Below are 13,364 nucleotides of genomic sequence, written 5' to 3'. Positions count from 1 at the left end.
ATCAATGAGCCATTACCCTGTCGCCGGTTTACCACTGTTCCTTTCTGGATCGCTTTTGATACATACTGCCCACTACAGACAGGAAACACCCCACAAGAGCTGCAGTTTTGGAGATGCTCTGACCCGGTCGTCTAGCCATCACAATTTGGACCTTGTCAAACTCAAATCCTCACGCTTGATCATTTTTCCTGCTTCTGACACATCAACTTTGAGGATAAAATGTTCACTGGCTGCCTAATATATCCCACTAACAGGTGCCGTGATGAAGAGATAATAAGTGTTATTCACTTCACCCTTCAGTGTAAATGATCTGTGTCTTTAAGTCTTATTTGAGATCTATTAACTAATGCCTACAAAAAATATATCAAAGCGTTTTAGCTCACAAGTTTCCACTGTCTGAAATGTCATTGAGAAATGACGGTTAACAGGAAGTCAAGGCAAGATTTGTAAGATCAAGAGAATTGCTCTCATCCTGGCCAGAAGGGTAAAGCAAAACCCCCACATGATGGAAAGTAGGAGACTCGCTTGACTTTTCTGTTGGCCAGGCTGTCAGCTTATCAGATACATAAATCTACCCACACGGCTAGTGTGAACCTCTGGAATGGTTAGATTCCCCTTTTCTTTTGTTTTACAGTTAAGTTCCTGCACTTGGTTCCAGTTTTCTATTTGGTGCTGAGTATCTAATTACTCCCTCACCACCCTGCTTCAGGTGCCCACGCTTTCATATAAGCTAGTTTATGTGTACTGTATATGTACTGTACTACACCGATCACTCCTTGTTTCTACACTCACTGTTCAATTTATCTACTTCACTTACCATATAGAAGCACTTTGTAGTTCTACAATTACTGAATGTTGTCCATCTGTTTCTCTGCATGCTTTGTTAGCCTCCTTTCATGCTGTTCTTCAATGGTCAGGACCCCCACAGGACCACTACAGAGCAGGTATTATTTGGGTGCTGGATCATTTTTAGCACTGCAGTGACACTGATATGGTGGTGGATAAGACACAGCAGCGCTGATGGAGTTTTTAAACACCTCACTGTCACTGCTGGACTGAGAATAGTCCATCAACCAAAAATATCCAGCCAACCTCACATCCTGTAACCAGTGATGAAGGTCTAGAAGACGACCAACTGAAACAGCAGCAATAGATGAGCGAACGTCTCTGACTTCACATCTACAAGGTGGACCAACTAGGTAGGAGTGTCTAATAGAGTGGACAGTGAGTGGACATGGTATTTAAAAATTCCAGCAGTGCTGCTGTGTCTGATCCACTCATACCAGCACAACACACACTAACACACCACCACCATGTCAGTGTCACTGCAGTGCTGAGAATGATCCACCACCTAAAATGACCATTGAAGAACAGGGTGAAAGCAGGCTAATAAGGTATGTAGAGAAACAGATGACTACAGTCAGTAATTGTAGAACTACAAAGTGCTTCTATATGGTAAGTGGAGCTGATAAAATGGACAGTGGGTGTATGTTATGGCTGATCAGTGTATACATGGACTTACATTTAGGAGAACAGAGTTTCTTTATCTCTTGGGAAGTCGTTTTCCAGCTGGCTGGGTTGGTGTTATTACAGACGATCTGGCTGCCGTTAACATACAGGGAAAGACTGACACCTTCTGATGTCGCATTCTTTCCAACACAGGTGTCATTGGAACAGCTACTGTTGACTGAGAGTGTTTCACCTTTACAGGTAATGGTACAGGTGTTATTGCTTTGTTGGTGAAGGACAGAAGTTATTTCTGGTTTCTTTACTGGATCTGCAGTACAGAAAAATAAAAGCATTCTGGAGAGCTGGTATTATGAGACTTACAGATTACAGTTTGAAGAAATAGTGCTATTAGGGCAGAAGTAAACTCTATGCCTACTCAAAGTAGAGCCTTAGGAAAAAATGAGCAAATTTGGGATGAATTCGAACATCGATTGTGACCCACAACCGTGGCTGACCTTGCAAATGGTCTCTAGACTTAGTGGGCACAAGTTCACACATGGTAGTCTTGTGTGATTGACTCGAAGGCAACTGGACGAAAGGCTTCTTCCCTTCTTTAAGCTGATGGGGAATCCCAATTGTGTTCCTTTAGTGTTACCTACAAACACTTTGGAGGTGGTCCACCCCACAGGCGCAAGGCACAACATAGGACAGCCAGCAGGTTAAGGGATACGCCTTTGACGATTTGAAAGAGGTCTTAAGAAGGCCATCTACAGTATGTTCAACTAGAATGACCAAATTTGCACAGAGGTTGCTCACGACACCAAATATCAGCCACCTATAAAGCAGTCTTGAGATTCCTTCCTAGGTAGTTTGACCCTCATTCACATCTCAACCCATGTCACCCTGATGACTCACATGATGGCAGGATGACTCTCAAATGGCTATGTTGCCAGGGTGGGTCCATCACTCTGAAGACCACCTCCAAGATGACAACCCCACTAGAGGTTAAATACCTGAGTCCCTATCAGCCTTTAGAACTGAAGAAGATGAGAGGTCAGATGAGAGGTGAAACTTCTTCAAGAACCTAAAAGAAGTTTAGTTGCCTTCGACTCAAGCACCTAGGACAGGGGTGTTAAACTCATTTTGGTGGCCCTCAAATGGTCGATTGGAACGTATCCTGATGTGATTGCAATCTGCCTTGGACAATTTGTTGTTTTTCTTAAAGGCTAAATTCTGTGTTTGGTGTCAAAATGCCAAATTTATACTGTATATTTATAATGTATGTCTATATTTATATCGTACTCCTTTACCACAGACACGGCCTCATAACACAAGAGACGTACCGTTTTCTCTTCTTAAAGCACAAACTTGTATTCACTTTCCCATCTTTGATTACATTTTCTCCTTCTGCTTCAATTTTCTCTCCTTGTACATTTCGGAATTATTTGTAAATATTTCTCAACATCACTTGTTGGAAAACCGCCTCAGTTAAACGCTGATGTGAAAACACTGCCATCTAGCAACAGGATGCGGTCACTTTGTGGGTCACAAAATCGGCATGCATTGTGGGAGATGCAGTTTATGTTCGATTTTACAGAGTATTTTAAGACAGTCATACGTCTTTTGAGCTCTCGCGGGCCACATAAAATGACGTGGCGGGCCGGATTTGGCCCGCGGGCCTTGAGTTTGACACATGTGACCTAGGACTACGACAATCTGGATGGCCGAGAAACTACACATGGACAAATTCACTCATGGGCATGACGCAGAAATACACACTGGGTAGGGCACTGGTTCCTTAAAGAGGACTATGCTCACTCAATGGAGTTATGAACAAACAATTAAAGTTATGCATTCTTATGGGACCAATCTCCTTACAATCAATGACTGGAGGTAAAACAGAGGTAAAATTCAATTGAGCTGTACCACCTTACCACCCAAAAACATTTACCAGTACATTTTATATACATGGTTAATTACAAAATAAAGAAGAAAATTGTGAATGATTGAACTGAATTATTGTTAAGACTTACCTAAAACATGCAGTGTGTACTGAGTCACAATTTTCTCTCCGCTTGTTTCAGCTTTTGCTACATATGTTCCACTATCATTCTTCTGTAAGTTCTTCAGTGTTAAACTCAGTGTTTTATTATTAAACTCCACCCGGTCTTCATAACCTCCAAACTTATTTAGTTCTGCTTTTTTTTTATACTTTAGAATAAATTTTGTGTCAAACATCCACTTGAATTCCTCAAACTGAACGTTTTTATCTTGTGTGTCCAGTTGAACGGAACTGTTAACCAGCTTATACACATCACTGGATGCTGTAGGGAAAAAAATATCACAATTTTCTGTATTTAAAATGGCAATTATTCATAAATTACTGTACAACCCCAAATCAGAAAAAGTTGGGACAATATGGAAAATGCAACTAAAATAAAAACGCAGTGTTCCTTACATTTACTTTGACTTTTATTTGATTGCAGACAGTTTGAACCCGAGATATTTTATGTTTAGTCTGTACGACCCCGTACTGTTGCACAAAATAAAAGCTGAAACACTAAATCACTTGGTATCCTCGGTGCCAAAACGTCTTTTAAGTGTGGTGAAAAGAAACGGCAACATTGCAAAGTGGTAAATGCTTTACTGTCCCAACTTTTTTTGGAATTTGTTGCAGGCCTGAAATGATGCAAGAATGGATGTTTATTAATAAATGAATGAAGTTGAGCAGATAAAACATGAAATATATCGGGTTCATCCTGTCTGACATCAAATAAAAGTCAAAGTAAATGTAAGAAAAAATAATAAAAATGTTTTTTTATAATTTGCATTTTCCATGATGTCCCAACTTTTTCTGATTTGGGGTTGTACTTGAAACAGTGTTGAAATAATGTACTCAGGGGTAGTCCTTCTGCTGATTATGTTTTAAGGGCTTTGTAACAACTTAGCCACTATGAATTAAACTATCTCAAAAACACTTTAACAACAGTGGACGTATTTAGCCTCAGTTAGGATCAGTGTGACAACCTAATATAAAAAGAGCTACAACGTTAATTATGACACCGATGGCATTTCTGTTTCAGAGCGCCAAAGGGTAAAATAAATGTACTATTATAATACAGTAAATGGTTTATGTGATACATTTACCACAACCCATTTCCCTACATGCATAGTTTACTAGTTTCCAGAAACCACTGACTGTGTTTAGACCTACAACCAGATCATCAGACGGATTGTAAGATACACCGACAAGGCATAACATTATGACCACTGAGAAGTAGAGTGAATCACGGCACCTGTTAGTGGGTGGAATATATTAGGCAGCAAGAAAAATTTTAGCAGTGGCTGTTCTAGGCCACCCACGGCCCCCCTAATGAGTGAGTCACCTCACTCTTGCGAACACACGGCGACAAAGCTGCACACCAAAGTAACCCACATTTTCCAGTTGGACCGTTTTAAGGTTTTAAGGTTTTAACATTTAAATAAAATGTTGAATTCTATTGAATATCGACTGTTTCCTTTTAATGCCCACAATGCACATTTGGGCAGGAAGTAATTGGCCCCTCTAACATAGCCTCTGGCCCCTGCCTGCCCCCCCCCCCCCCCCCACATGGTCTAGAACCGCCACTGTGCGTTAGAAGCAGGAAAAATGGGCGAGCGTAAGGATTTAAGCGAGTTTTATAACGGCCAAATTGTGATGGCTAGACAACCGGGTCAGAGCATCTCCAAAACTGCAGCTCTTGTGGGGTGTTTCCGGTCTGCAGTGGTCAGTATCTATCAAAAGTGGTCCGAGGAAGGAACAGTGGAAAACCGGCCAAGGCTCATTGATGCACATGGGGGGGCGAAGGCTACTGTAGCTCAAATTGCTGTTGATGTTGGTTCTGATAGAAAGGTGTCAGACTTCACGCCTCGACGGGTCAGGGCTGTTTTGGCAACAAAAGGGGGACCAACACAATATTAGGAAGGTGGTCATAATGTTAAGCCTGATCAGTGTATGTCAGAAGTTTGATTTCAAACAAATGCTTTAAACCCCCTGTGTTAACTGAACACAAGCTAATCTCTTATAATCTCTCACACTGTATCATGACCTACTGACGAAACCAGAATACAATATAGAGAAGAGGAAGGTTGATGCTAAAATACTGTATAACAAATTTTTTTTTAATTAATACATTATTGAACACCATGTTCACATATATATATATTTTTTTTTTTATTAATGACCCAAATTTGACAGCAGACACTTTTTAACATCTAATATTGTACCTCAAACATTCTGCTATCTAAATACAACACTTCATTACAGCATACTTATATTCTAACCCCTTAAGAGTGATAAACAAGAGTTTAAAGGATGCATTTACCTGTAACTGAGGCCAAGACGAAGAACATCAGATGTGTTACAGTCACCATCATGCAGCATCTATTCAGCAAAAGGAAGTAGGTTAGTAAAGAAACCTCCTCCAACTGACTTCCTCTGCTTTGCCTGTTTGTGAAACATGTATTTACTAAAGGAACTAAAGAATTACTGTATAACTAGTCCACTACAAACTTTTATTTAGTTTTTTGAGCCATATAGAGGCTTCTGTTGGCTGCTTTATATTGTTGTATTGTTGTATAACAGTACAGGACCACTACAGAGAGGGTATTATTTAGGTGGTGGATCATTCTCAGCACTGCAGTGACACTGACATGGTGGTGGTGTGTTAGTGTGCGTTGTGCTGGTATGAGTGTATCAGACACAGCAGCGCTGCTGGAGTTTTTAAATACCGTGTCCACTCACTGTCCACTCACTACCTAGTTGGTCCACCTTGTAGATGTAAAGTCAGAGACGATCGCTCATCTATTGCTGCTGTCTGAGTTGGTCATCTTCTAGACCTTCATCAGTGCTCACAGGACGCTGGATGTTTTTGGTTGGTGGACTATTCTCAGTCAAGCAGTGACACTGAGGTGTTTATAAACTCCATCAGCGCTGCTGTGTCTGATCCACTCATACCAGCACAACACACACTAACACACCACCACCATGTCAGTGTCAGTGCAGTGCTGAGAATCATCCACCACCTAAATAATACCTGCTCTGTAGTGGTCCTGTGGGGGTCCTGACCATTGAAGAACAGCATGAAATGGGCGCTAACAAAGCATGCAGAGAAACAGATGGACAACAGTCAGTAATTGTAGAACTACAAAGTGCTTCTATATGGTAAGTGGAGCTGATAAAATGGACAGTGACTGTAGAAACAAGGTGGTTTTAATGTTATGGCTGATTAGTGTATCTCAGACTACCGGACATTGCTCTTTAGTCACCTCGGCCACAAAGCAATAAACCTACTCAACATCACACTGCCACTACCATGTTTGACTGAATGATGTTTTAACTTTAGATCAAGTGAACAGTTCTTATGAATTCTTATACCTTGCAACTCAAGGTCCTAATGCGCTCTTGAGTCTAAACATCACTTAGCTATTTATTTTCCAACTAAAATTGATCTTATTGTAAAGTTTAGCAGATAAATGGCTCCATTTAATTATTTAATCTTAGTTTTTACCTAGTATAACACAAAATGAAAAAATACAGTTTTTGCTTCAACATGCAGCAGGAAGCTGTAGGAGGACGGAAGTGGTTAAGCTTGAAGTGTATATTTATTTAATCCTGTTTAAACCAGTTTATTTATAAGGCTTGCCAGGGAAAAGTATTTCCTGCTATCTACCCAGAAACGCAAACCTTGAATTTGACTAGAACAATTTATTTATGGTCAGATGAAATATTGTAATATGAAAAATGTAGCTTTTTGGCAACGATACATGTTGTTCTATTCAGAATAAATTGATTCAGTTTAAGGTTGGGCTTTTACTTTTACATGATCCATTTTGGGTGTGGCTGAGAAACCTGGACACTAGGGTGTCCACATACTTTTGACCTTATAAAGTTCAAGACTTATCATTTTTGTTCCTAATGCTGTTGTTTTTTTCAGTGCAATAGAATTTCCACCTGGCTGCATTGACAAGATCAGGCATAAAACACCCACTCATCACTAAAGTCATTTAGAGGCTTATTTTTGATTGCTGGGTTTAAAACCCAAACTGAACCAAAGCACACCACAAAGCACACCACAAATCTCAGCTTAGTTTCATGTACACATTTGACCTCCTATATAACACACCATCAGTCTGTCTACTACAGCTGTTTAGTCAACACATGTATCAGGTATTTCCATTTATACTTTCATAGTTTAATGCACTTTTGGTTACTTTTTTTAATTTAGCGCACTCAATTTTATCTTCCGCTGCTGAGAGATACCAGATTGCATCCGAGGAGAGCACGTCGCTGTACACGCCCTTCTTCCTCTTCTTGCACGTGCTTTCTGCACAGGCGTCTCTTACACCAATCAGGGTCCTTACACAGCGTATGAAGACCCACCCACCCACCCTGCAGATACAGTGGCCAATCGGTATCTGCTGCAGGCACTGCCAATTATGCCCGCCAGATGGCGCCCAGCAGACCAGTGGCAACACCGAGTTTCGAACCGAGGAGTTCAGAAACTCGGTGCTGGTGTGCCAGTGGAATATCCCGCTGTGCCACCAGGGTGCCCCCTTGATTACTTTTTGATTATGAATTAGACAAATTAACAGTTTATCTGACATTACATACAGTATAATCGATAATTTGTGGGTATTGGGTAATTATTTATCCAAATTAATACCGTAATTCGTCAAGCCGTAGCCTAGTGGTTAGAGTACTGGACTAGTAATCAAAAGGTTGCTGGTTCAAGCCTCACCACTGCCAGGTTGCTGCTGTTGGGCCCTTAAGCAAGGCCCTTAACCCTCAGATTGTATACTGTACTGTAAGTCGCTTTGGATAAAGGCGTCTACTAAATCTGTTGATGCATGTTCAATAATCCAGGTACACAAATCCACAAAGTTGAATCAGTTCATCTGGACACAAGTTTGTTGTAGAGATACGTTTCGTCACTCAATCCGAATGATTTCTTCAGTGCAATAGAAGAAGTCATTCGGATTGAGTGACGAAACGTATCTCTACAACAAACTTGTGTCCAGATGAACTGACGTCTACTAAATGCTAAATGCTGAAAATGTAAATGTAATACCCCAGAAAGCATGAGAAACGTATAAAACATATAGAGATAAAGCAGATACCTAAGGCATACTTTTTTATTGTTGAATTATTTAATGGGTCAAAATTCTATTATATTTTTAGATATTGATTATTAAAGTAAAATATAGATACATGACGTGTCATTTTAATATCTTGAATCCTAATGTATCCCTCATGTCAGCTGATATTTTCCTCTTATTTCTTTATATTGTGTATTTACAGTAGAGGGTGTCATTTGCCAAACTTACCAGCAGGGGGAGACCAACTACCACTTTTTTTTTGCAACATCCACATTGGCCTTGCTACAAAAGCCATAAATTTAAAGAACTAAAAATTAGAAGCAGTTGTACTGAATTAAATTAATACTGGGGGTCTGAGCACAAATTAGTCCAATGTGGCTTATATGTGAGTATGGGACCATTCCTGGAGGAGAGGACACAGAAGCGTTATGCCAGATTTCAGACCAGTTGGAGGATATTTGTTTGCGTAACAGTATACTGCACGTTATAGCACCACCTAGCACTCCTATGCTATATGCAGGATATTAGAACCTTGTTAGGATTGTTAAAATAAAAAATCTGGTGGTCTACATTAAGACAACGATCCAAAACATCCAAATCCACACAAAAAATGGTATCATGACTACAAAACCAGGCATGGTTATTGCTTTTACTAAACCTTTTTATGACCCTTGGGGCAGGCTGAGGGGAGTATAAGGAGGAGAACCTGAGGAATTAAGAATTTTTCAATCTAATCAACAATTGCAGAAGTAGACACAGTGCATAGTGTACAACCCCAAATCAGGAAAGTTGGGACAGCATGGAAAATGCAACTAAAATAAAAATGAAGTATTACTTACATTTACTTTGACTTTCATTTGATTGCAGAGTTTGAGACTGTAGACTGTTATCAGCAACAAGTCCAAAAGCCAGGGTCTGTCATGGTATGTGGCTGTGTCAGTGCCCTTGGCACTGTGATGTGATGCAGCATTAATGTACAAAGGTATATTGAGATCTTAGAGCAACATGTGCTGCCTTCAAGACGTCGTCTTTTCCGGTGACGTCCATGCATTTTTCAACAAGACGATTCAAAACCACATTCTGCACAATTTACAAAGGCATGGCTGTGGAAGAAGAGGGTACGTGTACTGGACTGACCTGCCTGCAGTCCTGACCTGTCCCCGATAGAGAATGTGTGGAGAATTTTGAAACGGTAAATGCGACAACGACGACCCCGTACTGTTGCACATCTTAAGACATGATTTAAGTGTGGTGAAAGGGCCGCTCAGGTGGCGCAGCGGTAAAGTACGCTAGCTCACCAGAGTTGGGGTTTCGAATACATCATATCGAATCTCGGCTCTGCCTCTCCGACTGGGCTGGGCGGCTGCATGAGCAACGATTGGCTGTTGTTCAGGGTTAGAGGGTAAGAAAGTCGGCTCAAGGGTCCTCATAACTGGTGCGACTGCGGCCCCTGCTGGCTGACTGATGGTGCCTGCACAGGGCTGGGGAATAATGCTGATGGGGGTGCGGCCCTCCGTACACAGTGCCCGTCCAGTGTATGAACTCGACTCGTGCAGGTGAAAAATGCAGTCTGTACTGACTGTACATACCGGAGGGGACATACCGCATGTCAGTTGAGAGGCGTCCTCAGTCAGCGGTGAAGAGGATAAAGAGACTGAGACTGGGGGATAAAAATTGGGGGGGAAAAAAAAAAAAAAAATATATATATATATATATATATATATATAAAAAAAAGTGTAGTGAAAAGGAATGTTAACAGTACAAAATGGTAAATGCTTTACTGTCCTAACTTTTTTGGCATGTGTTGCAGGCCTGAAATGCAGAAATGGACCTATATTTGGCTTCAAACTGTCAATGCTATATGCAGGGACAGAGAGAGACCACACACACAGATAGTAATATTTTCTCTTTTTTTGTGTGAATAATTGTCTAATTACATAATGAATATTTTCTTACAAATTTTTTTCTATGTATACACCTGTTCTTTGTTTTTTGTAAATATTTATATATACTATATGTATGCTTTGACAATACAAATATGTAAATTTGTCATGTCAATAAAGCAAATGGAATTGAATTGAGAGAGAGAGAGAGAGAGAGAGAGAGAGAGAGATACTTTTTTTTTTTACTTTTAAAGCCCCTTTAATCAACATTTTCACATAACACCAGCGGTTACAACCTGCTCTGGGAAATATAACTATCTAATAAGACATAATAATAAATAAATAAATAAATAAATAATTAAAACAACAACAATCAAGGCAATCATATTACAGTGACAATAATTTAGAGATTCATCACAAACTCACCAAAATCACCAGATTCACACATAATGCCCCCAACCCCCCACACGTCAAAAAAATGATCTACATTATCCATGAGGGTGTAATATGTAAATTCAATCAATAATCGCTTTCTCACTAAACCTCTTACCATCAAAACTGGATCAGTACCACCCAATTCCCCAGTTCTTAGTTAAATCCAAAAGGGGGCCTAAACGTGGACACTGTAAAAAGACATGATGTCCCAACTTTTTCTGATTTGGGGTGGTAAATGCTATATGCAGGGAGAGAGATAGATTTATATATTTATATATACTGTATGTATGCTTTGACAATACAAATATGTAAATTTGTCATGTCAATAAAGCAAATTGAATTGAATTGAGAGAGAGAGAGAAAGCGAGAGAGAGAAAGCGAGAGAGAGAGAGAGAGAGAGAGAGAGCTGAAGTGCGTTGATTTAAGTCTATACTAAAAGGACTCAGTCCAACCTGCATCTCTCTCTCTCTCTCTCTCTCTCTCTCTCTCTCTCGCTCTCTCTCAGTCCCTGTCATCGCACACACACGCGGGATAATGTGAGTAACCGGATCACTAAAGGACTCGATCTCTGGGATCGTTTTGCCGGCTTTCTTTTTGTGCTTCATTGCCCGGTTTCCGAGCGATCGGCTCACTGATCCCTGCACCAGGAGATGCTGCCATGTCCCGCCGGCTCTTCCCACGACTGAGCGCCCGCTGGATCTCGGAGTTTGCGCTGTTGGTGCTGCTGGTGCTGATCGCGCACCTCCGCGTGGCTTCCGGCGCGAGCAGAGCGCACACCTGTCGCGAGGTGAAAACAGCCTTCCAGCTGCGCCAGATCGGGCCGCTCAAGTGGGTACCGGAGACACCTGCTACAGGTGACACGCACGCACGCACACACACGCGCACGCGCGCGCACACACGTGCGCATGTTTTCTGCAAATTATCTGAGATGCTCTTACACCTAGTTAGACCAGCTATAGTAGGTGCCGCACAGAAACATGAGTTCGATCCAGTCCTTCAGTACCACAGGTGTTTTCTTCGGGCACTCCGGTTGCATCCACATCCTAAAACACACCAAACTTAGACTTGCTAATCCTAAATTACTTATAGGTCTGACTGAGTGAATGTATGAGTGCTTGTACTACTACCATTAGGGTGTTTACCTGCCTTGCCTGCAGTGATTTTGGGTGGCAACGAACCCAGCCTGACCCTAATCAGTGAAAACAAATGAGACACGACCCTGGAGAATACCACGCTATAGCCTTCATGTTCCCAACCTGTTTACATTTTCCAAAAGACTTACAAAAGTGCTTCCATAGTGAACATTACCTTACTCTAGTTTAAGTCAAGTCAAATTTATTTATATAGGGCTTTTTACAATGGACATTGTCTTTATAGAATCCAGGACCAACAGACCGAAAACCCCCTAGTGATCAAGCTGAGGGCAACAGCGGCAGGGAAAAACTCCCTTAAAATGACAGGAAGAAACCTTGAGAGGAACCAGACTCAGCATAAATAGGATTTACAACTGGACTGTTATAACTACCACACGTGCGAGGGTTCCATCCCATCTATCAGGAGCAGCATTATTGACACTGCAGTCTCGACTTGCAGTCTTTAACCTCAAGATGGTGAACAGGTTTCCGTCAGAACTACCTTGGGGTAAAACAACAGAAGATGTGAGTGCTTGTACTACTACCATTAGGGTGTTTTGGGTGGCAACGAACCCAGCGTGACCCTAATCAGTGAAAACAAATGAGACACGACCCTGGAGAATACCACACCTGTTTAGTATAATGCTATAGCCTTCATGTTCCCAACCTGTTTACATTTTCCAAACGACTTACAAAAGTGCTTCCATAGTGAACATTACCTTACTCTAGTTTAACAGAGTCCAGGACCAACAGACCAAAAAACCCCTATTGATCAAGCCGAGGGCAACAGTGGCAAGGAAAAACTTCCTTAAAATTACAGGAAGAAACCTTAAGAGGAACCAGACTCAGCAGGGACCCATCCTATTTGGGTGGCCTGGAGGATACTCCAAATAAATAGGATTTGCACACATCATACAAACACAGAATTAAATTGAACTGAACTGTTATAACTAGTAAAAAAAAAAATGGAGTTCTTTAGTGTTCAGTCCAGTCTGTGATAAAGTCAGTTGTAAGTTCTGGACATTTTTGGTGCACACATGCCAGGTACCCATCCCATCTAGCAGGAGCAGCATTGTTGGCACTGCAGTCTCGACTTGCAGTCTTTAACCTCAAGAGGGTGAACCCACCTTGGGGTAAAAAAAAAAAAGAAGTGAGTGCTTGTACTACTACCATTAGGGTGTAGGGTGAGTCAGTGCTGGTGGCGTAATTGAAATTGGGATCAAATTGGAGGAAAGAGGTTCAAAAGTATTATTTATGACTCAGTGGGGGGTAAAGACGTGCCAATATTGATGCACTGTTATGAAGTGGGTGGGTAGCAGGTGCAGTG

At 41.2% G+C, this 13,364-nt stretch overlaps 1 protein-coding gene across 1 annotated transcript in view; it reads left to right on the top strand.

Annotated features, from left to right (window-relative positions):
• The first annotated feature begins 11,562 nt into the window (after positions 1–11,562).
• Positions 11,563–13,364, top strand: part of gpc5c (glypican 5c) — a 123,082-nt gene continuing 121,280 nt past the window's right edge. The window contains exon 1 of the mRNA XM_062987251.1: positions 11,563–11,758. Coding sequence (XP_062843321.1) covers positions 11,563–11,758 — 196 coding nt within the window. The remainder of the gene's footprint in view (positions 11,759–13,364) is intronic.

The sequence above is a fragment of the Trichomycterus rosablanca genome, chromosome 25 (genome assembly GCF_030014385.1).
Source record: "Trichomycterus rosablanca isolate fTriRos1 chromosome 25, fTriRos1.hap1, whole genome shotgun sequence".
Lineage (NCBI taxonomy): Eukaryota > Metazoa > Chordata > Actinopteri > Siluriformes > Trichomycteridae > Trichomycterus > Trichomycterus rosablanca.
This window is presented reverse-complemented; position numbering and strand designations above follow the sequence as displayed.